Below are 27,721 nucleotides of genomic sequence, written 5' to 3' on the forward strand. Positions count from 1 at the left end.
TTTATTCAACATGTAAACCTCACTACACATATTCAGATTTAGGTTTCTACCATGGAGGTAAAAAAAACGAAGGGAGGTGGCATTACGTCCCAATCTTGAAGCAGATGTCCACCATCTTAACTAGCCCAAAACATTAGGTTCATCTCATTCATACCCCATAGTTCACTGCATAACACTTCCTCGTGCCGTCACACTGTCTGCGTCGTACTACTAGAGAACGATAAGCATTCAAGAACAGAAAAACGTTCGAAATTACCTTTCTTAACCTATGATATTCATTTAAGCTATATTTTTTTGTATTTAAAACAGTTACTGCGCGCACACGACAGAAATAATGAACAAAAAGCACTCGTACACAATAGTCTGCTAATGTTGAGGGCTACTTAAAATGGTGCCCACGCTGGCTTCAAAACAACGTACAGCCTAAGTCTGTCGTTCTACCTCCCTTCTTTTTTTATCTCCATGCTCCAGACACATTTCTCCTCTGTCCCGTACCAACTATGTTAATGCCGTACCGAGATTATCTTTTGTTAGATATTGTTACCATGCAGGAAATAAGAGAAGGGAGGTGATACTGCAGACTTACACTGTATGTTGTTGTGAAGCCAGGGTGGCGCGGCATGTCGCCATTTTAAGCAGCCCAAAACATTAGTAGACTACGGTGTGCGATTGATTCTTGTTCATTATTTCTGTCGTGTGTATGCAACAAGTGTTTTAATTACGAAAAATTACAGAGCTTACATGAATATCATAGTGTCAAGAAAGCAATTTCAAACGTTTTCTGTTCTTGAATGTGTATTTGCTCCAGTAATACGACACATTTGGCCTCGTTAACGTAACTTGTTTTTCGCTGCTATATTTCGGATAATCGGAAACAGAAGGAAGCGATATGAAAAGCATGCTTTCGTAATCCATTTAATGCCACTTTTATTGTATTTGTATCGATAGCAAATGAAACTGGAACTCCGAAACCAATGCTTGTTTGCTTAGTGCTCTCTATACTGCGTCTTGTTCATTCCATTTTCAGCTTTCAAGTCCTATGCACAACATTTTCAGTGTTCACGTTTGCAAAAAAGCTTGTATACGTGTTCTTTGCTAGCTTTAATTGTGTGCAATGAGGAAAGAAGTAAGGCATGCTATCGTATCTTGTGCATGTCAACAAAGCGAACGATTATTGAAATGTCAAAGAAACACAACTGCGTAGAGGTACACTACGTGATCAAAAGTATCCGGGCACCTGGCTGAAAATGACTTATAAGTTCGTGGAGCCCTCCATCGGTAATTCTGGAGTTCAGTACGGTGTTGGCCAACCCTTAGCCTTGATGACAGCTTCCACTCTCACAGGCATACGTTCAATCAGGAGGCGGAAGGTTTCTTGGGGAATTGGCGCCCATTCTTCAAGGAGTGCTACACTGACGAAAGGTATCGATGTCGGTCGATGAGGCCTAGCACGAAGTCTGCGTTCCAAAACATCCTAAAGGTGATCTATAGGATACAGGTCAGGATTCTGTGCAGGCCATTCCATTACAAAGATGTTATTGTCATATAACCACCCCACCACAGGCCGTGCAGTATGAACAGGTGCTCGATCGTGCTCAAAGATGCAATCGCCATCCCCGAATTGCTCTTCAACAGTGGAAAGCAAGAAGGTGCTTAAAGCATGACTGTAGACCTTCTATGATAGTGGCACGCAAAACAACAAGGGCTACAAGTCCCCTCCATGAAATACACGAGCACACCCTAACACCACTGCCTCCGAATTTTATTGTTCCGCTACACACGCTGGCAAATGACGTTCACCGGGCATTCGCCATACCTACACCCTGCCATCGGATCGCCACATCGTCTACCGTGATTCGTCACTCTACACAACGTTTTTCCACTGTTCAATCGTCTGCTCGACCGTGAAATCCAAGTTTTCTCACCTCCCGCCTAACTGTCATAGTACTTGCAGTGGATCCTGATGCAGTTTGGAATTCCTGTGTGATGGTCGGGATAGACATTACACATTACGGCCCTTTTCAACTGTCGGCGTTTTCTGTCGGTCAACAGACAAGGTTGGCCTGTACGCTTTTGTGCTGTATGTGCCCCTTCACATTTCTACTTCCCTATCCCATCGGAAACAGTGGGCCTAGGGATGTTTGGGAGTGTGGAAATCTCGTGTACAGCCGTATGACACAAGTGACACCCAATCACCTGAACACGTTGGAAGTCCGTGAGTTCCGCTGAGCGCCATATTCTGCTCTCTCACGATGTCTAATGACTACTGAGTTCGCTGATGTGGAGTACCTGGCAGTAGGTGGCAGCACAAAGCACCTAACATGAAAACTTATGTTTCTGGGGGTGTCCGGATACTCTTGATCACACAGTGTATATCTACGTGCAGAATACAGTTTCACTGTAATTTACATATCTTCTCACTTTGAATTCTCTCTTATGATGTGTCGTCATTCAGTGTCTGACCAATAATAGCAATTTACAGGATAAAAAAGATGAAAAAGTTTAAACATCTTCCAGCATAATGAAATGCTATAAATGTGACTAAGGAAATGGTCTGAAAAGCTTAAGACACCTTAAAATCGCTATTTTTCTGTAACATGTATGGGAGCTACGTTTTAGTAATAATAGCTTAACCTGTATTAGATGTAGACCTACCTTTCCAACAGTAACTATTTGCTTCTTTTCCCCGAATAATTCTCTCCCGTAACTCTCAGGTTTTCGAGAATAAGCAAACATAGCACAATTGGAATATACATCTACTTTGATCATCCGTTTGATTTTGTTTTTGAAATTCATTTTGAGGTTTTCAAAGTATATAATACTGTAGCATGCTTTCTGATATAACAAGAGTTCTTTGCTTGCTTTCGTGTTCCATGTTATCACTTGCACGATAAATCGTAATGATATGGAACGAGTTATTATATATTTACATTAATTTTTTTGTAAAAATGCCTCCATACTGATCATTAATTAGTTCTTACGTTTTTTAGTTAAAGACAGATATTAGTAATTATTACCCATCATCATTTACAAACAGATAATTTTCCGCAGAATATGGGGAGTTATCAAAGAGAAACGTTTTCAATTCAGTGTCAGTATTACTTTGCTGATTGTCATTTTATATCAGTGGGTAAGTGTTCAGAACTTTCGGTTGCAGCATTGTGAACCCCTATTTGTGCTACAGACTACCTTAATGTGGAGTAATGAATGACATTTTTTTTCTTCTGGTAGTATAATTATATGTACATCCTTGTTCCTGCTAAAGTGCAGTGGATTATCTACAACAAACCTCATAACCTCATAACTATACTGTGAAACGGATAGACTGCTACTCACATGCCGAGCAGAAAAGAGTGCTCACACAAGTTTTCAACCAAAGCCTTCTTCAGAAAGGAAGCGGAGCGGGAGCACACATTAACACAATCATACACGCCAAACGTGATAGTTGTCTCCGGCTGTTCCAGCTAGAATCTTTCTGAAAGAGGGAGAAAATGTAAACGAATAATTATTGGCGAGACGAACATACGGCATGAGATGCTGCTCAACAATCAGCGCGGTTAAGTAGCAGAGTCTCGTGAGGGGACGAGACCGTTGATACAAAATTCTGGTTTTCATTGCGTACACACATTCTTAATTATCAATATTTTATAAGAGATTGTTAAAGAGTTAGAGTTAAGAAAACATTACACAGTTAAATTTTTTGGACAAATGTGTTGTTGGTGTTGTTGTGGTCTTCAGTCCTGAGACTGGTTTGATGCAGCTCTCCACGCTACTATACCATGTGCAAGCTTCTTCATCTCACAGTACCTACTGACCAACATCCTTTTGAATCTGCTTGGTGTTTTCATCTCTTCGTCTCCCTCTACGATTTTTACCCTCCACGCTGCCCCCCAATACTAAATTTGTGATCCCTTGATACCTCAGAACATGCCCTACCAACCGATCCCTTCTTCTAGGCAAGTTGTGCCATAAACTCCTCTTCTCCCCAATCCTATTCAGTACCTCCTCATTAGTTATGTCATTTACCCATCTAATCTTCAGCATCCTTTTGTAGCACCACATTTCGAAAGTTTCTATTCTCTTCTTGTCCAAACTAGTTATCGTCCATGTTTCACTTCCATACATGGCTACACTCCATACATATACTTTCAGAAATGATTTCCTCACATTTAAATCTATACTCGATGTTAAATTTCTCTTATTCAGAAACGCTTTCCTTGCCATTGCCAGTCTACATTTTATATACTCTCTACTTCGGATATAAGCAGTTAGCTTGCTCCCCAAATAGCAAAACTACTTTACTGCTTTAAGTGTCTCATTTCCTAATCTAATTCCCTCAGCATCACCCGACTTAATTCGACTACATTCCATTATGCTCGTTTTGCTTTTGTTGATGTTCATCTTATTTCCTTTTAAGACACTGTCCATTCCGTTCAACTGCTCTTCCAAGTCCTTTGCTGTCTCTGACAGAACCTGAAAGTTTTTATTTCTTCTCCATGGATTTTAATACCTACTCCGAATTTTTCTTTTGTTTCCTCCACTGCTTGCTCAATATACAGATTGAATAACATCGGAGAGAGACTACAACCCTGTCTCACTCCCTTCCCAACCACTGCTTCCCTTTCATGTCCCTCGACTCTTATAACTGCCATCTAGTGCCTGTACAAATTGTAAATATCCTTTCGCTCCCTGTCCTTTACCCCTGCCACCTTCAGGATTTGAAAGAGAGTATTCCAGTCAACATTGTCAAATGCTTTCTCTAAGTCTACAATTGCTAGAAATGTAGGTTTGCCTTTTCTTAATCTAGCTTCTAAAATAACTCGTAGGGTCAGTATAGCCTCAGGTGTCCCCATATTTCTACGGAATCCAAACCGATCTTCCCCAAGGTCGGCTTCTGCCAGTTTTTCCATTCGTCTGTAAAGAATTCGCGTTAGTATTTTGCAGCTGTGACTTATTAAACTGATATTCGGCAATTTTCACATTTGACAACGCCTGCTTTCTTTGGGATTGAAATTATTATATTCTTCTTGAAGTCTGAGGGTATTTCGCCTGTCTCATACATTTTGCTCACCAGATGGTAGAGAACTAGCTTTCCCAAGGCTGTCAGTAGTTCTAATGGAATGTTGTCTACTCCCGGGGCCTTGTTTCGGCTCAGGCCTTTCAGTGCTCTGTCAAACTCTTCATGCAGTATCATATCTCCCATTTCGTCTACATCCTCTTCCTTTTCCATAATATTGTCCTCAAGTACATCGCCATTGTATAGACCCTCTATATACTTTTTCCACGTTTCTGCTTTCCCTTCTTTGCTTAGGACTGTGTTTCCATCTGAGCTCTTGATGTTCATACAAGTGTTTCTCTTTTCTCCAAAGGTCTCTTTGATTTTCCTGTAGGCAGTATCTATCTTACCTCTAGTGAGATAAGCCTTTATATTCTTACATTTGTCCTCTAGCCATGCCTGCTTAGCAATTTTGCACTTCCTGTCGATCTCATTTTTGAGACGTCTGTATTCCTTTGGAGAAATGGAAAAAAAAATCATATAGTCTTTGTCTGAATATGCTCATTAATTTATAGGACAGATGTCTGACACGAGCCAGAGTGAAAAGTCTCACAGAAACACGGAGAAGAATTTTCGCGGCGTTGAGCACAGTATTCAAATGAAGCATTTTTACAAAAAAAAGTGGTTGAAATGGCTCTGAGCACTATGGGACTTCACTTCTAAGGTCATCAGTCTCGTGGAACATAGAACCACTTGAGCCTAAATAAGCTAAGGACATCACACACATCCATGCCCGAGGCAGGATTCGAACCTGCGATCGTAGCGGTGGCGCGGTTCGATTGTAGCGCCTAGAACCACTCGGCCACTCCGGCCCGCGCATTTTTACAGTTGTCACCGTACCACTGCTATCCGAACTCATCAGAACTGTTTTAAGGGATCTGTCGCGAGAAGTAACAAGACATTTAAGCTGCCGAACGTACTGGAACTAATGCACGAAGCTTTGCGACACGTCACTGCCGAACGCTGGCAAAATGCAGAACAGGACGTCAGAAACGTGGAGGAAATGAGAAATTTTTGGTGGCTTGGGATTCTGTTGCTGATCGCCTCGTTATCAACGTAGCAATACTGAAATGTATTCCTCGGAGTCCGATATGGAAGAAGTTCAGAGATCTCCAGATAACTACCTTCAGTGGCTCAGTATTTGCGCTTTTACGCTGCAGATAGCACATGCTGAAAATTACTTTTGTTAAAGTCAGGAATTTTCGTCACTCTCGTTTTTAATTACAGAACAAAGTTCGCTAAGATCGAAAGCATGTTACGTTTCCCATCAAATCACGTAAGAAGAGTACCGCCTGAGTTTTACCTGTATTTCCTTCTGTTCGAAAATTAAATGACATTCAAGGCTATCTTGTTCTCTGCTCGTCACTTTTTACGTCTTTATTACAACTGTTCACGTCGCTACAGGTTAGTTGGACCAGGTGGCTGGCCGGTGCTGTCCAAGTTTCTTAAATGCGCCGGCAAAGCTGTTGTCCCATATTATCGCTGACTCGATGTACGTGTAACGCAAAGCATAAAACTATCCTCGTTTATCGTACTTAACTGTACTTGACACAGCGTGGCTTCCTCTCCACGGGAAACAAAATCAAATGAGGTTTCAGGAACCACGGAAGAATACATAGTGTAATGTCTGCATGAGGTATATTTTTATGATGAACGGAGTATAGCTCCTTAGTTCATCTGAGCGGTCAGGTGCTCAACAGTTGCACATCTAGTTGCCCGTACACACGTCCGCAGCCGTCGTTCACCCATGTCATCTATGGCCTGTGGCGCAACACAGTTGCCTCGGCGCTGGTTTTGGATAGCTCAATTTTACCACAATGGTATACCTTAACCACAGTGCCACACCAACAGTTTACCAAGTTAGCAGCTTCGGAAACGTTTCCACCCTTGGCAGGAAAGCCAGTGATCGTGCCCTTTTGGACGTCAGATAAACAGCTCTGTACTTCCATTACGGCTACAACAGTGTTGTTTTCCGCGTGCCCCAAACACGCTTTATATACCCTTCACTGCTAGTGCTGCCAGCTGCCGTCTGTGAGCTGTTACTCCACATTGTCGAACGCAGGCGGTGATCACGTTAATGTGACTCGACCGTGTATTAGTGGTGTATTGCGGGTAGTGTTACGCTGGACGACCACAATGGCAACACGGTAAGTTTTGACGACATGGGTCACACTATCGTGCAGTGTTACTGTGGAGGGACAGTTGCCGGGTTACAGTAACCTCGGCAAGTGGGCAACAGGTGTGCGAGGACTAGCGTGGAGGAGTGGGGAGGGAGGCCGGAGGCTGCGTCAGGGCCTTGCGGCGCGTTGCGGCGCAGTGCGTGACTCCGCCGCCTCGCCTCACCTCACGCAGGCGCTGACCGCAGAAACAAAACACGGGGTGCGGTGCGTGTTCCCTGGTCTCCTCTGGTTACGGCGGCGGCGAGCCACGGTCGGGCGGGCAGACACTGGCAAGGACCCGCGCCGTTACCTTGCCTCAAGGTCGCCGCCGCTCCGCGCCAATACCTCCCAACGAGGCGGCACGGGCCACAAACTGAGGCACTCGGGTTCTTTGCCCACTTACGCAGATACTCCTCAAACCGTCGCCATTCGGCTTTTAAATTTCCAACGACACCCGCGTTTGTAAACTGAGTTACTGTAATGAATGTCTGTAAGATAGAATGAGACACGTAACAGAAAAGCCAATGATCATGCCCTTTTGGACGTATTTATGTGTTTAATAATTTCGTGGAGCGGTCTGCAAAGCCAATAAGTCTTGCGACAGTCTCCATGAGGCGTAGAAATAATAATTATTATTATTATTACTAATACGGTCGCCGCTGTCTTCGTCTTCGGTCCAGAGACTGGTTTGAGGCAGCTCTCCATGCTACTCTAACCTGTGTAAGCCTCTTCATCTCTGAGGAACTACTGCAACCTACACCCTTCTGAATCTGCTTAGTGTACTCATGCCTTGGTCTCCCTGTACGATTTTTACCCTCCGCGCTTCCCTCCAATACTAAGTTGATGATCCTTTGATGCGTCAGAACGTGTCCTACCAATCGATTCCTTCTTTTAGTCAAGTTGTGCCACAAATTCCTCTTCTCCCCAATACTATTCAGTACCTCCTCATAAGTTATGTGATCTACCCACGCAATCTTCAACATTCTTCTGTAGCGCCACGTTTCAAAAGCTTCTATTTTCTTCTTGCCTAAACTATTTATCGTCCATTTTTCCCTTCCATAAATAGCTACATTCCACACAAATACTTTTAGAAACGACGTCCTGACACTAAAATCTATACTCGATGTCAGCAAATTTCTCTTCTTCAGAAACGCTTTCCTTGCCATAGTCAGCGTACATTTTATATCCTCTCTACTTCGACCGCCATCAGTTATTTTTCTCCCCAAATAGCAAAACTCATCTACTATATATATGAAGATAGTAACTGTTCTCGAAAGAGTTGAGGACCGTGCACCTTCTCAAGAATAAATGATAATTAATTGATACCCTCAGCTGCTGACAGGTGTTGCTGATATACCTCGATGGGGACGGCTGAAAATGTGTGCCCCGACCGGGACTCGAACCCGGGATCTCCTGCTTACATGGCAGACGCTCTATCCATCTGAGCCACCGAGGACATACATGAATAGCGCGACCCACATTCTCAACTGTCCACAATCTCACAATCTACATACGTAATGCACCTAATAGGTATTTGTCCATCTGCTCATTACTCGCGCACACTAAGGTGACGATTCCCGTAAGAGTTCGGGCAACCTATGCGCATTTGCACAGACGAAGGTCAATGGCTGAGTGGCCTATATATAAAGATCGTAACTGTTCTCGAAATAACCCTCTGTAATAAAATAAAAACTGGGTAAATCGATCAATAACGAACTTAAACGGGTGTCTTTAGGCGTCCGCCCCGAGCAGATGCAACGAACGAAAGCGAGCAAAATGAGAGTAAAAAAAAATGGATAGAGCGCCTGCCATGTAAGCAGGAGATTCCACGTTCGAGTCCCGGTCGGGGCACACATTTTCAGCTGTCCCCATCGAGGTATATCAACAACACCTGTCGACAGTTGAGGGTATCAATTATCATTTACTCACCTACTACTTTAAGTGCCTCATTTCCTAATCTAATTTGATCAGCATCACCTGATTTAATTCGATTACGTTTCATTATCTTCGTTTTGCTTTTGTCGGTGTTCATCTTACATCTCTCTTTTAAGACACTGTCCATTCCGTTCTACATCTCTTCCAGGTTTTTTGTTGTCTCTGACAGTCTGAGGAATGTTCTGTCGTATTCGCTGGGTAGTCTCTCCATTCTGGAAGACGTATGCATCAACAAAAGCGTGCACCCATCCTTGGGAACCATGTCGTCGTCCCTCCCCTCCCCCCCCCCCTCACTACAGTCTTTTGTTGGGTTTTTTTCCTGAAAGCGATGGCATCTTCCATCAGGACAATGCAATGTGTTACATAGCTCGCAATGTAAGTGCTTGGTTCGAAGAACACCAGGATGAGTTAACTACACTCCCCTCGCCGCCAAACTTAAACCCAGTCAAGAATCTGTCACCACCTCGCTCGGGCTGTTCTCGCCAGGGATACTCAAACGAGAAACCTGGAGCAGCTGGCCACGTCACTGGAGTCTTAATGGCTGCACGTGCCTGTCGGTGCCTTGCAGAACCTCACTGACCCACTTCCTGCACCTCTCGCAGCTGCCCGTGTTCCAAGAGGCGGTTATTCAGGTTTTCTACACGTGGTTACATTAATGTGACTGAAGACGTATATGTGTGTAGTTACGCGTTGAGAAACAGCTGAAATCGCTAAAATTGCAAAGGTCTATACGGCCCTGTGGAGTACATGTCACATTCTCGACAGAATTCGAAGCAAAATTAAACTCCATTTCAACAATAACATGCCGTAATAATACACTGTAGATCCTTCGAACGAAAAAACTGAAAGAAATTACGTTACATCCGTCTATAAGAAGTAATCTACAAAACTACAGTACAGTTTGACATCCATCTGTTGGAGAATCGTTCAACATACTGAAGTTTATCGTACAGAATGACTTCCTCTGTGCCACCAGCACGGGTACCCAAAATGTCGCTTACGCTTAATCCAACTTGCGCTTCCTTCACAAATCATTCTGAAAGCCAAGGACGAAGGTAATCAGTGTTGTTGACACCCAAAAAATACATTTGTTTCAGTATCACGCCAAGGTTTACTAAGGAAAGCAAGATCATGCGTGGTGTCAAATAATTTTTTTTCCTGTATTGAGGATTTCTTGGTAGAGACGACGCATATGTCGTCTCCGATGGACAACCGTCGACAGAAGTAACTTCAGGCGTGGCCCAAGGGAAATCTATTGAGAGCTTTGCTGTTTATATTGTATGTTAATGATCTAAGATCTAGCAGACAGTGTCAATGCTAGCAGCAGATGGTGCAGTTATCTATAATTTATATTGCTAAAATGCTATCCTAGAACTCGGAACCCTGTACCAGTTGCAGTGCATGGGCAACAAAAATCTTTTTTTCTGTATTTCGTATGATTATTGACCAAAATTAAAAATTGATAATTTTGTCAATTTTCATTAAGAAGTATAATCCTGTGTTAAACTTTTAACACAGTAAGACAAGCATTACACTTGACAAACTGTTTGTCTTCAGGCAGCTCGGGCGCTGATGACCTCCATGTTGAGCGCCCATAAGCCCCAACACACCATGAGGCAGCTCGCCAATGCACGAACTTCATCCATTCTTTATTTGAGAGCACTTAATGACTTGCAACGAACCTAACACATCACTTCAACCGTTACGAAACGTTTTCTCGCCCACTTCCCACACGCGCCCCCCCCCCCCCCCCCCCCCCCCCTCCGGTGACGAATGGAGAAATGTTTATAGCTTACCTTTTCGCTGTTCATGCGGTAGAAATTCACATTAGCCGTGACGTTTTAATTTATTACTTGTTTATTGCTAACTCTCTCCGCAACATACTCTGCAAACAATATCACAAGTATAACGGAATGTGCCAACAAAATTAAAACAGTGTGCCACACACAGGTCAGGAGATACGTCGTCATAAACATTGAGATGTGTCAAGAACTAGCTTTTTATTAAAATGGAGAGCAAACTCCCTAGTTTATATTCATCCAGTGTTTCATAATAACACTTAGCGATTTCCATCTAACTTTAAGCATAATTTCAATGCTTTCCTAATATTCTTATATTAGAATGTCTGTTCTGTCGGATCCATCTAAAAATAAAATAGTCAGAAAAGCTCTTACATCTTGCATGAAAGAAAAAAAAAACAAAATGACGCGACATCTCCATTAATTCCATTTCAGACCAACCTCTCGTTGAGCTAAGGAAGGGTTACAGCAACAATTTGAAGCTGTTAATAATGCTTCTGATTAAAATCAATGCTGGAATTATCTCTGAATGATATATCAGTAGAATTATGAGGGCCGGTCAGAAAGCAATGTCTCCTACTAGTTTCCTTCCTCGTGAAATAGATTACGTTATAATGATGATTTGGCGCAATTTCACAAACCTTCTATAGCCCACTCCACTAACGTTGTCCTACATAAACAGATGGTAGTGTTGTATGAGTTTAGGAAATGGCTGGCACTGACGTACAAGTAGGATACAGTTCTGTTAGTAGTTCCTTGCTGCAGAGGATGAAACGCCCAGTTGTATTCACGAAAGGCTGAAGAAGGCGTACGAAATACAGGTTCACTGCTCCGCAGCCAAACCATTCGGTCGCTACACCAGAGACGCTTTCGTTGAACAGCTACGGGTCCAAAAGAGATAATCTTAACAGTATCTCTTCGTGATGTCTTTGAAAATACCCGTTGTGGACCTCCATATACGAGGTCTGTTCAAAATATTTCGGAACATTCGTAACTTCGCGCCCAATGGTGTGCTGGGGCTAAATGCGATTGACATCCCCGTACACGCCTGTGTTTAAAATGTAATTGTCGGAAGTTTCATTGTAGTGTGTTAGTCATTGTTCAGTGCTGTATTGAGTAGAATATTGTGTCGCACAGTTTGCAACGCATCTACATTGAATTTTGAGTGAAACTCAAGAAGACCTTTACAGAGACACACAAAATGACGCAGGAAGCCTACGGTGACGCAAGAAGCCTACGGTGACGAGTGCTTAAGCCGTACTCAGTTTTAGAGTGGTTCACACAGTTTAAAAATGGCCGGGCGGAAGTTAAAGATGACCCTCGTTCAGAACGCGTTTCGACTTCTCTACCGATGGTGACCATGTCAGGAACGTCCGCCCCGATAGCTGAGCGGTCAGTGTGACGGATTACCGTCCTACGGGCATGGGTTCGATTCCCGGCTGGGTCGGAGATTTCTCGGTTCAGAGACTGGGTGTTGTATTGTCTTTATCCTCATTTCATCCCCATCCGGCGCGCTCTCGCCCAATGTGGCGTCGAATGTACCAAGACCTACACCAAGGCGGCCGGACCTGCCTCGCAAAGGGTCTCCTGGTCAATTATGCCAAACGCTCATTTAATTTCCATGTCATTAACGTCAACGAAATTGTGCGTGCAAATCGAAGACTGACTGTCCAATAGATTACAGAAGAATGTAAGATTTCAGTTGGATCATGTCATCAAATCATGACACAGTATCTTAGAATGCATCGTGTTGCCGCCGAGTTCGTCCCACTGCCCATGAGGCAACAAAAGAAAGACCTTCACCTCGCAATCTATGAAAGGCTTTTCGATCGCGCAAATGAGAACGAGATGTTCCTTACGAGAATCATAACTGGTGATGAAACTTGAATCTACTGTTATGGTGTTGAGACCAAGGTTCAGTCCTCACAATGGATCGGGAAAGGTTTCCAAAGATCAAAAATAGCTCATCAGATCAGATGTCAAAACCATGCTGATAGTTTTCTTTTACTTCAAAGGACTACTTGATCATGAATTCGTGCCATAGGGACGAACTGTCAATCGACGGTACTATCCGGACATCTTACGACGCCTGCGAGAAAATGTGAGAAGGAAACTACTTGAAATGTGTCGAAACCATTCATGGCTCTTGCATCACGATAACGCACCCGCAGATTCATCCCTGTTGGTGCGTGGCTATTGCACAAACAACGAAAGCACTGTGCTGCCTTATCCTCCGTACTCTCCAGACCTGGCCCCCCTTCGGAATTTGGAAATAAAAAGTTCAGTACCGCGCTGAGAGGACGAAGATCTGCAACGATAGATGTCACACCAATACCCAAAAAGGGAAGTAGGAGTAATCCGCTGAATTACAGGCCTATGTCACTAACGTCGATTTGCTGTAGGGTTTTGGAAAAGATATTGTATTCGAACATTATGAAGTACCTCGAAGAAAACGATTTATTGACACACAGCACGGTTTCAGAAAATATCGTTCTTGTGAAGCACAACTAGCTCTTCATACTCATGAAGTAATAAGTGCTATCGACAAGGGATGTCAAATTGATTCCATATTTTTAGATTTCCAGAAGGCTTTGGACACCATTCCTCACAAGCGTCTTCTAACCAAACTGCGTGCCTACTGAGTATCGCCTCAGTTGTGCGATTGGATTCGTGATTTCCTGTCAGAAAGGTCACAGTTCGTAGTAATAGACGGAAAGTCATCGTGTAAAACAGAAGTACTATCCGGCGTTCCCCAAGGTAGTGTTATAGGCCCTCTGTTGTCTCTGATCTATATTAACGACATAGGAGACAATCTGAGTAGCTGTCTTAGATTGTTTGCAGATGATGCTGTCATTTACCGTCTTGTAAAGTCATCAGATCATCAAAACTACTTGCAAAATGATTTAGATAAGATATTTGTGTTGTGCGAAAAGTGGCAATTGACCATGAATAAGGAAAAGTGTGAAGTTATTCACATGAGTACTAAAAGAAATCAGCTTAATTTCGATTACGCGATAAGTCACGCAAATCTGAAGGCTGTAAATTCAGCTAAATACTTAGGGATTACAATTACAAATAACCTAAATTGGAAGATCACATAGATATTGCTGTGGGTAGAGCAAACCAAAACTGTGATTCATTGGCAGAACACTTAGAAGGTGCAACAGGTCTACTAAAGAGACTGCTAACACCACGCTCGTCAACCCTATTCCGGATTATTGCTGTGTGGTGTGGGATCCTCATCAGGTGGGACTGATGAATGACATCGGAAAAGTACAAAGGAGGACAGCTCGTTTTGTATTATCGCGAAACAAGGGAAATAGTGTCACATACATGATACCCGAATTGGAGTGGCAATCGTTAAAACAAAGGCGTTTTTCGTTGCGACGGGATCTTCTCGTGAAATTTCAATCACCAGTTTCTTCTTCGATTGCGAAAACATTCTGTTCGCACCCACCTACATAGGGAGAAATGATCATCACGACAAAATAAGAAAAATCAGGGCTCGCCCAGAGGTGTAAGTGCTCGTTTTTCCCGCGTGCCTTAGAGAGTCGAACAGTAGGGAGACAGCTTGAATGTGGTTCATTGAACCCTCTGCCAGGCACTTTATTGTGAATAGCAGATTAATCACGTAGACGTAGGTGATATAGAAGAAAATTCGGATACGGCGCTTCGTGCGATCCAGCAAGAGGCGTACGAGGACTGCTTCGAGAAGTGTAAACGGCATTGGGAGCGGGGTATCAACTGTGGAGGCGAAAATTTCGGAGACCAAGCACAACAAGTAAAAGGGAAGAGTAGAACAATTTTGTGAACAGACCTCGAATGATCAAAAATGCTCGGTTTTCAGTATAAATCGATTCGCTCAACTTGGTCTGGATTACGCATCATGAACTTTAGGGGAGGGTTGAGCCATACTGTATTAGAGCCTTTCATTTTAGGTGGTTCACATGCGACCTACCAGATACGAGCCTAATCAGTTGGCTGTGTCTGAGAGCTTCCACTTGTTAGTGTAGAGACCACCCAGACTGCACGATTCTGTACGGAACAGCCATAAATGCTGCGGTGCTTATGCAGCATCGTGTGGCCGTCCTTGCGTTATTCCCGGCGCGGAATCCGTTTCACAGCTGCACAGAAGATCGGCACGTGGGAGCTTCCAGAATTTCCCCACAGCACAGGTGAGGTGAGCTGCGTCATACTCATCATAACCTTCCCAGCCTTCACGCCCGCTGGCCTTCAACTTCCTGCGGCTGAAGCTTTTGTCGCTGATATCTGGATCGCCGTGGGAAACCTGTGTCCTGGATGTTTCGCTTTAATCTCGCGTGAAATCTCGCAGTCGCTCATTTCCGTTTACGACACCCCGCGGCTGTGTTGTCCTAGACCAGCTCAACAGCGCGGAAGATCTTCCTCTGACGTCTGTCTGTGCACTGTAGCCTCTCATTCGTAGAATAGTAATTGAAATTTTTATTTTTATTTAATTTGAGGTATTTACATGAGTTATGCCAATTTTTGCTTGAAATTTACAAGTTTATTAATACAATAAAATAATTAAGATTTTTCAAGGAAGCTAAAGGCTTCAGACTAACAAGTAGGTGTTACATTGTTCAGTGTTTTGTTTTTATTACTATAAGTGTATGTTTTAGACCGTTTCTGTTCTGTTGGCTCTCCCTGTTAGAATCTCTGGTACATTTATGTTTGTTGTTGAAAAGTGTTATTTGTGAAAGTTTCGTTTAGTGCGCGTTACGAATAAAACAGAATCAGAAGTAATCTCTGGTTCAGCTTCGTTATTTGTGGATTTTAATATGTGCAGTTATTGATTTTACGCCTGTGGCTAATTGGTTTAAAAATACTGGACTGCACCTGCTATAATTTTGAAATAAGCCTCAATCCAACAGCAGTTAAACAATTTTCGTGATAAAGTTAACTTCCGTTCGCAACACTGAGCAATCGGCTAACTGTCATTTATTTGAAGAATTTCACAGACTACATTACAGCAACCTCTCTTACTTTCAGCGTGTAATCTGACGTGAAAACTTAATCACGGCGAATATAAGGTGTCAAGACATTTATTTTCATTTCTGAGTGCTTGAAATTAATTCTAATGAAAAACAAAGTGTTGGTTCATCGAATTAGATTGAGCTTGCTTAATAACAGGGCTTGTGGATAAACAATTTACGACGATGTCAAGCTACGTTACGTCCAATTACTTCATCTTGGAACTCTTCCATTTGGTCCGTGTTATTACGTTACGTCCACTATTACCGTTTAAAGAGATTTTAATGAAATTTGTGACCAGTCTTCCAAGCTTGAAATGAAATAGTGAACTGAACACGACCCTGGAGGTCAAAGACATCTTCACCCGCCAACGTAATTAGCTAAAATTTAGCACCCACGAAACACTACAAAAAGGAGGAGGAGCCACAGCACTTACATGCAGACCTCCAGGTGTCAGACACTCAGATCGGTACCCAACGTTTCTGTCTGAGTTAGTGTTACATGCTGTTGTCCAGCAGAACGGGCGTAAATGTTAATTAAACGTAATACCAGAACTACGAAGCACAGCAAAAGCGTAAAGTAACTAACACGTATAGTTCCCATGGGGAAGCTGGTAGAGCATTAGATCACCGTACACAGGGTCACATGTTCAAATCCTACAGATAATTATTTTTTCACTGTATTATGCGAGAAAGTTTCATATGGGGCTATTAAAACTTCTCCAAGTGTGATTCAATTGCTTCTTTATTCCACGATTCCGATTGTTTATATTTATTGCGTGAAACTACAAATGTACCAGCTGATTCATCATGAGTGGTGTCCGATCTGTTGCACATGTCCGACAAAACGCCACACCTACCTATACAAAAGTTCTCTATAGGTTTGCTACTTTCAACTAACGAAGCGAAAGTAGACTGCCAAAAGAACATTGCTACAAACTCCGTAAAGTTTATTTACATGTTAGGAATGTGTACTCCCATGTAACAGCTGCACGCGTAAACAATTGAAACAACGGGGTTTGAACGCGGGACATGTGGTACGACGATCTCACACTATCAACTCATCCACGCGAGGTTTACATTTCCTGTGCTCCATAGTTCTGGTGTTACTTTTAATTACGCATATTCTACTAGACGACAGCACATGGCACGAACTGAATTGGTGTTTTGTTAATACGCTATCGACATGCAATGTTTGGTGGCAATCTGAGTGTCAGACATCTCGAGGTTTGGGTGTTAACACGAATATGGAAGGAACAGAATGCGCACGGTTAGGCGAGATGACGTCGTGGTTAACACACTGGACCAAAGTTCCGGATTACTTCGGCTTATGCTTCCGCCAAACATACTGATACAAATTTCGAATGACTTACAGAAATAAATTCAGGCTGTAACCTCCCCATAGAAAACTTAATGAATTACTGTGCTGATAAACCTGTTACGTTATTTGATTTTCAAACCGCTGAGCAGAACTGAACGTACTCAGACATTTCTCTCTTTATTTATTCTGATCAACACTTAACTGACATACAATATTTTTGGCGCAACGCAATCAGACTTTCAATAATCCCTACAAAAGAATGGCAGTTACTAACAATAACCTACACCTTTCATGAATCATCTCACAAAAGTCTTCGTTACTCGAACTAGTGCAATACAGCGAGCGCCAATACTGCCAGCTAAATAATGGATTCTAATTACTGAATGCAATAACTATTAATAGACATAGTTAGCAAACAATGTATTTACCTTAATAGTGTTCAAAAGTTATATATATATATATATATATATATATATATATATATATATATATATATATATATATATATAAATCTCAGTTCATGACATCCAGTCTTGCAAATTTCCTTTTTCTGGCGGACACACGTCCAGATCGTCCGCTCTCAAAACTCTGCCATCTCTCTTCCCAAATCCACCAATGCTGGCGGCTCGCCTCCAACTGCGCAACGCTACGCGCTGTTCACATCCAACTGTCCAACACTACAGTAGCGACTATTCCAACAATGCCAACCAGCCACATACTGCACACAGCACACCCAGTGATTTTCATATAGAGCGCTACGTGACGTTACCAACATAAAAACCTAAACAGCCTACTTACATAGCAAATCTGTATTGGCCACTGCCCAAAACAGTTTGTAAAATTTTTGTGGGGAGCATGGGGGCTATGTAAGTAGGACAGTTTTCAGCGGGATCTAGCAACAGCATTCTTTCCTGAAAATGAAGGATTGGTGAATTGCGCCGAAATATCGATTCATGTTAATTTGAGCATCCGGCAGTAAACCCGAAGAGACTTTCAAGAATTATTAGGCAGGGAAACTTCGGACAACTTTAAGGAATACAGCCAACAACGTTCTGGTGTCCATCAGATCCACAAAGGGGTTCTTGATCTTGTTTGCGGTATTTGAGTGAGTGGCATCGGTTGCCGAGAACTCGTTTGAGTAGTGTGTGTTTTGATTCTATGGTTGCCCACAACCGCAAAGATCTGTAGTCTTCCTTACTTCTAATTAAACAGGCGCCGGTCCCTCTATAGCGCACTGTAATCCTGTGACTCCCAAACTGTTTAAAGACGAGTTTTAAAGTATTCGTCGCATACACTGTGCAGATTTCCATCGAAGGCAGGTAGCACCGTATTCGCTGTTCTAAAGTCTACCACTCCCTTCTCAACTTCGCGGCTCACGGTTTCTCTACAAGTTTTGGATAACCATTCGCTCTTTATTTTATCTCTACCACCTGCAGAATTCCAAAAGGCTGCAAAAACAGGTTGTCAAATGTAATCTGCAACCTACGTGGTTTATTCTACAATGTCATTAAAAAACATTAGTTGCCATATCTGGGTCTATACAGGGCTACTATAAATAATTCGTTCGTTTTCAAAGCTCTATGTTTTCCAAACCGCTGTTGTTGTTGCAGTCTTCAGTCCTGAGACTGGTTTGATGCAGCTCTCCATGCTACTCTATTCTGTGCAAGCTTCTTCATCTCCCAGTACCTACTGCAACCTACATCCTTCTGAATCTGCTTGGTGTATTTATCTCTTGGTCTCCCTCTACGATTTTTACCCTCCACACTGCCCTCCAATACTAAACTGGTGATCCCTTGATGCCTCAGAACATGTCCTACCAACCGCTCCCTTCTTCTAGGCAAGTTGTGCCAAAAGCTCCTCTTCTCCCCAATCCCATTCAATACTTCCTCATTAGTTATGTCATCTACCAATCTAATCTTCAGCATCCTTCTGTAGCACCACATTTCGAAAGCTTCTATTCTCTTCTTGTCCAAACTACTTATCGTCCATGTTTCACTTCCATACATGGCTACACGCCATACAAATACTTTCAGAAATGACTTCCTGACACTTAAATCTATACTCGATGTTAACAAATTTCTCTTCTTCAGAAACACTTTATTTGCCATTGCCAGTCTACATTTTATATCCTCTCTACTTCGACCATCATCAGTTATTTTGCTCCCCAAATAGCAAAACTCCTTTACTACTTTAAGTGTCTCATTTCCTAATCTAAATCCCTCAGCATCACCCGGCTTACTTCGAATACATTCCATTATCCTCGTTTTGCTTTTGTTGATGTTCATCTTATATCCTCCTTTCAAGACACTGTCCATTCCATTCAACTGCTCTTCTAAGTCCTTTGCTGTCTCTGACAGAATTACAATGTCATCGGCGAACCTGAGTTTTTATTTCTTCTCCGTAGATTTTAATACCTACTCCGAATTTTTCTTTCGTTTTCTTTACTGCTTGCTCAATATACAGATGGAATAACATCGGGGAGAGGCTACAACCCAGTCTTACTCGCTTCCCCACCAATGCTTCCCTTTCATGTCCCTCGACTCTTATAATTGCCATCTGGTTTCTGTACAAATTGTAAATAGCCTTTCGCTCCCTGTATTTTACCACCGCCACCTTTAGAATTTGAAAGAGAGTATTCCAGTCAACATTGTCAAAAGCTTTCCCTAAGTCTACAAATGCTAGAAACGTAGGTTTGCTTTCCTTAATCTTTCTTCTAAGATAAGTCGTAGGGTCAGTATTGCCTCACGTGTTCCAACATTTCTATGGAATCCAAATTGATCTACCCCGAGGTCGGCTTCTACTAGTTTTTCCATTCGTCTGTAAAGAATTCGTGTTAGTAGTATTTTGCAGCTGTAACTTATTAAACTGATAGTTCGGTAATTTTCACATCTGTCAACACCTGCTTTCTTTGAGATTGGAATTATTATATTCTTCTTGAAGACTGAGGGTATTTCGCCTGTCTCATACATCTTGTTCACCCGATGGTAGAGTTTTGTCAGGACTGGCTCTCCCAAGGCCGTCAGTAGTTCTAATGGAATTTTGTCTACTCCCGGGGCCTTGTTTAGACTCAGGTCTTCCAGTGCTCTGTCAAACTCTTCATGCAGTATCATATCTCCCATTTCATCTTCATCTACATCCTCTTCCATTTCCATAATATTGTCCTCAAGCACATCGCCCTTCTATAGACCTTCTATATACTCCTTCCACCTTTCTGCTTTCCCTTCTTTGCTTAGAACTGGGCTTCCATCTGAGCTCTTGATGTTCATACAAGTGTTTCTCTTATCTCCAAAGGTCTCTTTAATTTTCCTGTAGGCAGTATCTATGTTACCCCTAGTGAGATAAGCCTCTACATCCTGACATTTGTCATCTAGCCATCCCTGCTTAGCCATTTTGCACTTCCTGTCGGTCTCATTTTTGAGACATTTGTATTCTTTTTTCCCTGCTTCACTTACTGCATTTTTATATTTTCTCCTTTCATTAATTAAATTCAATATTTCTTCTGTTACCCATTGATTTCTACTAGCCCTCGTCTCTTTACTACTTGATCCTCTGCTGCCTTCACTACTTCATCCCTCAAAGCTACCCATTCTTCTTCTACTATATTTCTTTCCTAAATCTCTGTCTTACCATTATATAATCTATCTGATACTTTTAGTATCTCCAGGGTTCTTCCATGTATACAACCTTCCCTCATGATTCTTAAACCAAGTGTTAGCTATGATTAAGTTGTGCTCTGTGCAAAATTCTACCAGGCGGCTTCCTCTTTCATTTCTTACCCGCAATCCATATTCACCTACTACGTTTCCTTCTCTCCCTTTTCCTACTACCGAATTCCAGTCACCCATGACTATTACATTTTCGTCACCCTTCACTATCTGAATAATTTCTTTTATTTCATCATACATTTCTTCAATTTCTTCGTCACCTGCAGAGCTAGTTGGCATATAAACTTGTACTACTGTAGTAGGTGTGGGCTTCGTATCTATCTTGGCCACAATAATGCGTTCACTATGCTGTTTGTAGTAGCTTACCTGCATTCCTATTTTCCTATTCATTATTAAACCGACTCCTGCATTGCCCTTATTTGATTTTGTGTTTATAACGCTGTAGTCACCTGACCAGAAGTCTTGTTCCTCCTGCCACCGAACTTCACTAATACCCACTATATCTAACTTTAACCTATCCATTTCCCTTTTTAAATTTTCTAACCTACCTGTCCGATTAAGGGATCTGACATTCCACGCTCCGACTGCTAAAAGTACAAATATGATTGATGCATGAATAGACGCATATATTCACCAAGTTTGCACTCTGCGCTTTAAAAATATTCTTTGAGTGTCCGTCTGCGCACACGACACACGTCCAAGTGGCAGTGAAGTTCAATCGACACATTATTTAGTAACATCCTGTCATTGATAATCACAGTATCATTAATGCGTTCTCTGAGCCAATCGAGTGTTATTAGCAGTGGGGTGCTTGAACACGATCCTTAAAGTACCGAAAAAAAGTCAGAAGGCACTACATCTGGCAACCTGGACGCCAAGCAAACAGTACCACATTATCTTCAACATCACGCTCAATCCAGCGATGCGGGGATTTCGACGTTTACATAGCGACGTACATCGTACATGAGGGGCTGCCCCCATGTGTTGGGAGCTGAAATTCTCGGAATCTGCAGTCAGTTGCGAAAACCACCACACCTGCAACGTTTCGTGATAAGAGGTACCCGTCGCAGTATTCTCATAGAAAAAACAAAAGAAAAAAAACTGCCGATACAACTTCGCATGGGACTGCACAGGAAACATCAACCTTCGGCGAATCTCGTTCATCCCTCCCAAATTCATGAGTTTTTCAGTGCCCCAAGCTTCCACATTGTGGCTATTAACCTTTCCCGATAGACCGAAGGTTGGTTCGTCGCTGGATATCATCTCGGAAACGAAATGTTGATTCTCAGATGCTTTCTGCATTTTGATGCAAAACAGAAGACACCGGCCATAATCTTGCGGTTTTAACTGTTGCAGGTGCTGCAGCCGGTACAGTTTGAGTAGTAACCGCCTTCGCAAAATCTCTCGCGCAGTTCGCTGTGGTATTCGAAGTTGGTGGCTTGCGCGGACCGTTGGGTTTTTTGGACTGCATTCGAAACTTACCATAGCAGTCTCTACAGTTGCATCTGGCACACTTGATCGACCGGTACTTTTCTCTTTATAGACACAACCAGTGTCTCTCGATTGTCGATACCAACGCACGAAGCTCGTTTCCATGACGGTTCTTTTCCGTAATTCCTTCTGAATGCACGCTGCACTGCTGAAAACACACAAACATTTCGGATATTCCAATGAGCATTGCTTTGTCGCCATTTTATCGATGCACTACACTCGTAACGACAACTGGTGGATACAGTGCGAACTCCGTGAGTTTACGGTTCTGTTCATGCACTAATCACATTAGTACATCTAATACTTCTGAAGGTATAGAACTTCGAAAGCGAATGAATCATTTACGTGCATCTACATACATACTCTGGACACCACTGTGAAGTGCGTGACATAGGGTACGTAGTAATTACGTAGTATAGTACCGGACGTTGGCGTTTCTTCCCGTTGCAAGTGCGTTTCTGTGGAAAGAACGACGGCTTAAACGCCCCAATGCGCGCTATTTTTTGCTGAATTTGTCTTCGCAGTCCCTACATAAGTGACGTACAGTGGACTGAAATGTATTCCCCACGTCTTCGGTCGATGCTTGTTCTTGAAACTTAGTCAACAGGCTTTCGCGGAATAGTAGTCAAGCAACAGCCAATTCACATTCTTCGTTCTTTCCGTGACACCCCGTTGTGACAGCAATATGTGATAATTCGTGGTGTGCTGTCCTCCTTTGTATACTTCCAATATCCCTTGTTAGTCTCGTCCGGTATTGGTTCCATCCACTTGAGCAGTATTCTAAGACACCACGAACGGGTATTCTTTAAGTAGTCTCTTTGGTGGAATGACCGTTTTCCCATTTTACTGCCGATGAACCGAAGTCTGTCTGGTGCTCTGCTTGCGACTGAGTCTAAATGATCGTTCTATTTCATATCCAAACAAATTATTACACCCAACAATTTGTACGAGTTGATTGTCCCCAGTGGTGGCATACTGATATCGTAGTCATATAATAAAACAATTCATGTGTATTGTTAAGTGTAAGATTTTGCATTACTCTACATTCAAAGCAAGCTGCCAATGTTTGCACCACTTTCATATCTTATAAAAATATTGTTGTACATTTGAGCTGCTGTGTTTCACATAGTATTTTACCAGTAAACTCCTGATTCTTTAAAGAATCAAACTCCCATGTATTCAAATTGTTACAGTAGAAATCGGTCGAGCTTAATCTGCCTGATTCTATTCCATATAAAGGTCCCACTATCCTCTCGTAGCACGTATTTCCCGCAGCTTGTAGTCTAGTGGTTAGTACTGCAGCCTAATTAGAAAAAACATCGGAGGCCTTAGAACTAGAATGCACCTCGTAGGTCACTGGTCCCGGGTTCTCTCTCTCTCTCTCTCTCTCTCTCTCTCTCTCTCTCTCTCTCTCTCTCTCTCTTTCACTCACTGTTTACTGATATCCATATTTATGAAAAATACTACTCCGCCTACCACATGTTGTGTTGCACAGAAACGTGATAAGCGAGTCTGTTGATTGTTGTAGGACGAACACGCTGTACGCGGCGCTGGAGCAGCGGCTGTCGCTGGAGGAGGCGCGTCTCACGCGTCTGCAGCAGGAGTCGCAGCGCGTGCTGAAGGAAGTGGAGGAAGCGACGGGACACCTGGAGACTGCCACGGCCAGCTCCAGGGACCGCCGCAGCCGCCGCCTTGCCCCGTGAGGCCTATACTCCACTCCACCTCCTGCAGGAGCCCCACCGCCGAAGGCGCCTTGCGAGGTGGATTCCGTCAAGGTTGCCCCATATCACGCCAACAGAGGGATACACCAGTGATTTCTGAGCTCACGCAGGTATTGGGAAACAAACATCTGCTCACGAAAAAATAAGAAACACTGTTAACTGGCTCCCGAATAATCGGTTTCGTCAGAAAGCAATTCGTCTTGTACCCAAAATGAGGGCGATCACCATTCAGTACTTGGATATACTGTGCAGGTTGCAACCATCACACAGAAAGCCGGTGGCACAACGTTATTCTCTGTACCGTAGGTGGCCTGGAAATCTGTAGCTTTGTGCATTTCAGATGTTCGTGTATAAATGTGAGTCCTGAAGTTGGCGGTACAATGAACACAGTGTTGTTTTTTCAGGATGAGGTGGGAGCACTATGAAAGTGTAATAAATGTGCAGTATAGGATAACATACAAAGCCTGTCTTGTGTTACAGGCTGGTCTTCTCTGCCACACTCCTTGTGGGTGTCAACAAAATGTAACTACTGCTTTTGAGCCACAATAATGGACAAGAAACATGAATTGGTGATACTGGAGTTGGGAGTATGAATAGTGTCGATCACCTGTTCACGTGTCATCTGTTACTGCTCCACAGCTGCTGGCAGTCACTGAGACATCACCTCCAGCAGTCTCTGTTTCGCAGGAGCATTCGTGGTCTCTCTAACTGCAGCATCTTGATTGTGCACACTATACTCATTTTGTTTTTATTGACATACACCTGACAAAGCCTTCTCGATATTACTTTCTTCCCCCTCCCCCCCCCCCCCCCCCCTTTTTTATCCTTTACTCACATTATTGACTGTCTCTAGTTTCTCGATATCCACATACCGACTCAGTAACTATCGAGACTTCAAACCAGTAGTACTCCATTATACATGCTGTGAGTAAATACTTATTGATTATCTTTCTTTTTTTATTAAAAATGCATTTATTACTCAAGATGTGACTATAAAAATAATACAAGGGATTTTACTAAATATCTGAAAATCTTGTCATTCAGTCTTCCTTGAACCTCCTGGTTTGGTCCTTACTTACTCATATTCCAGACCTATTGTGACACTGAAGCAGTTTTAGATCATCATGGATTTGTATTTTCATGCAGGACTTTCACGATGGCTTTCAGTTATGAGATGTTAGTGTGGACTAATGTAAGATACATGAAGGCCAGTATCAGATTATGTTTGATCCACTTACATACATTTTAAACATGCAAAATGTATATGTCCAAATAATTCGTCCTTTATTTGATGTTTCAAATAATAAAATGTCTTTGTGTATGAGCAATGTTCCTTGCACATAATTTTATGCAGCACCTCTGTGCTGGAGTGATGGCCTTAAAACTTAATGCTGAGGAAACTTTCGTAGCTACATACTAGCTCTTCCTCCTCTTTATTCTGTCCTTCACAAAGTTTTCATGTAAAACGAATAGAAAAATCCAAAAGACAGTTTTAGATCAAGAAGTATCAGTGGTGGCAACAAGCAAGTACTCCAATTGCTTACATAATACCATTGTTTGTGATAGCATTATACGCAATTTAAAAATATCACCTGTAATTTCAGTTAGTGAAATCATTAATAAGTTGAAAACCAGGAATATATTAATTCTGTAAGGACTGTTCATAATCAAACTTGGACATTACCAGAAATATACTAATTAACATATATCTGTTAAAATGTGCATCATGATTTCAGTTAATTTTATTCATTTTCCCAGTATTACATGTGCGTAGCAATATCGTGTAACAAATATAATTTTTGTTGTAACAAATAGGGAGGCAAGTGTATCCAGTATGTCATGTAACATTGCTGTAATGTTTCCTTCCATCCATTTCAGACTTTTCCCTTTGCTGAAGTATGACTGAAAGATTAAGTAAATTTTTATTAACATAGTTTGCAAAAAAAAACTCCTTTTGGAAACTACTCCAGTTTATACACAGCTGATGCAGAACTGGCCACCACAAGGTTGTTCTGTAGATGTGTTTGTAACTGAAAAGAATGATAAGATTTACACTTATACAGTGAAACATTAGCAGTACATCTTACACTTTAAAGTTTTATTCACTTGAAGAATAAAGAGCTGATAATCACCTCTGTTGGGAATGAGCTGAAAACTGAAAGCAGACTGATGTTTTTAGACATTTATTAGCTAGTATGTAAATGTTTGCCAATAATACTTCCATGCTATAAAAGTGCCAATAGGTACAGAGTAAAGGGAATAGATTTCTAATGCCTTCTTTGTGGTATGATTTCCCAGCTTCAGAATATTTTTTGGGGGACAGCTTCAAAGTATAATAATTAGTGATTGCTTTTTATCTTCACAACTGAAAGACGTAATGGGAAAAACAAATGAGAAATTGAAGGAAAGCTAGTTTTTTATATGCTGGATTTACCACCTTTCAGACATGATAATATGAGCATAAAAATATGCTCGGTTTTTTATTTTATGCTGAGATGATTTTAAATTTGTTCTGACTGAAGGTATGTTACTTAATTGTGTGTCATTGTCTATTAGAAACAGAGTTTAAGGAAATATAAAGTTGTAATGTTACCTGAGAATATAGAATCGTCATGAAAATAACAAATATTTTGCCCAGAATCCTGATCTCTGTTTTAAATGAAAGCTCTCTGTGCGAGACTTGCAGTTTAGTCTGGCAAATAAATGCCTTGCTTTGATACATTATTGTGTTGTTTCTATAAAGTCTACTTGTATTAATGAAAACCCAGCCCCAAGAAAAATATTATGCATTTATAGTTCAGTATAAATGCAAATACAACAAAACTGAACTATTTCTTGCATTAGCATCCTAAAATCTTTCATGTGACCTTTTAATGTACTATGCAGACATTTATATCTTAAAGGTTACCTAGTACTGAATCAATATACCAAACAGTGTTGACAAGAAAATGTTTGTAGGAAACTAAAAATATGTGGGAAGCTATAAACCAAAGTATGACAATTTAATTGAAAAATATATTGTGATAGGTATGTAAATGTATTTAAAATATGTACCACTTGTACCAGTTTTGTACTTTTCTGTTAATACATTTATGTAACTTAAGAATTATTGTGTGACAAAACAAACTGTCTGTATTCCCAGAATGACTGTATCACATAGTTTGTTCTAATGTTTCATTTTCTGTATTTGAATATTGACAGATTTGTCATAAATCTTTTAAACAAACAGCAGTCTATCATGTTTATGCTTATGCATACATTCACCATGTTCTATAGAACCAAAAAAGAAATAGAACCTTCAGGGATATGGACTGCATCAAGGTATACACCAACATAAGCTGAAGATATCATATAAATATTAAAACTGAAATGTGCAATGTTGATGTTTCACAATACTATTTATTTTATAGTCCATTGTGAACTGGCTTTTGGATTTTTAGTCCATCTGTAGACAGCTTAAGACTAAACAGATAATCCACATCCCATCGCAACAGCTTTAAGCTGTATGAGGATTGTGTTTCCAAAGGTATGTGACATTTTACCTTTAATGTTCTAGGAACTGTTATAGAGTAAAAACAGTGAT

General features: G+C 41.7%; 1 protein-coding gene and 1 non-coding gene across 2 annotated transcripts in view; one reads left to right on the forward strand and one right to left on the reverse strand.

Annotated features, from left to right (window-relative positions):
* LOC126335977 (uncharacterized) overlaps positions 1 to 27,364 on the forward strand; it is a 478,518-nt gene extending 451,154 nt beyond the window's left edge. Inside the window, exon 8 of the mRNA XM_049999454.1 lies at positions 23,946 to 27,364. Within this exon, the coding sequence (XP_049855411.1) occupies positions 23,946 to 24,120 (175 nt within the window). The 3' untranslated portion in view covers positions 24,121 to 27,364. The remainder of the gene's footprint in view (positions 1 to 23,945) is intronic.
* Trnat-ugu (transfer RNA threonine (anticodon UGU)) lies at positions 8,598 to 8,671 on the reverse strand. Its single transcript has one exon. It is a non-coding gene; the product is annotated as a tRNA-Thr (tRNA).
* Positions 27,365 to 27,721: the final 357 nt, after the last annotated feature.

Source organism: Schistocerca gregaria, chromosome 2, assembly GCF_023897955.1.
Source record: "Schistocerca gregaria isolate iqSchGreg1 chromosome 2, iqSchGreg1.2, whole genome shotgun sequence".
Classification (NCBI taxonomy): Eukaryota; Metazoa; Arthropoda; class Insecta; order Orthoptera; family Acrididae; genus Schistocerca; species Schistocerca gregaria.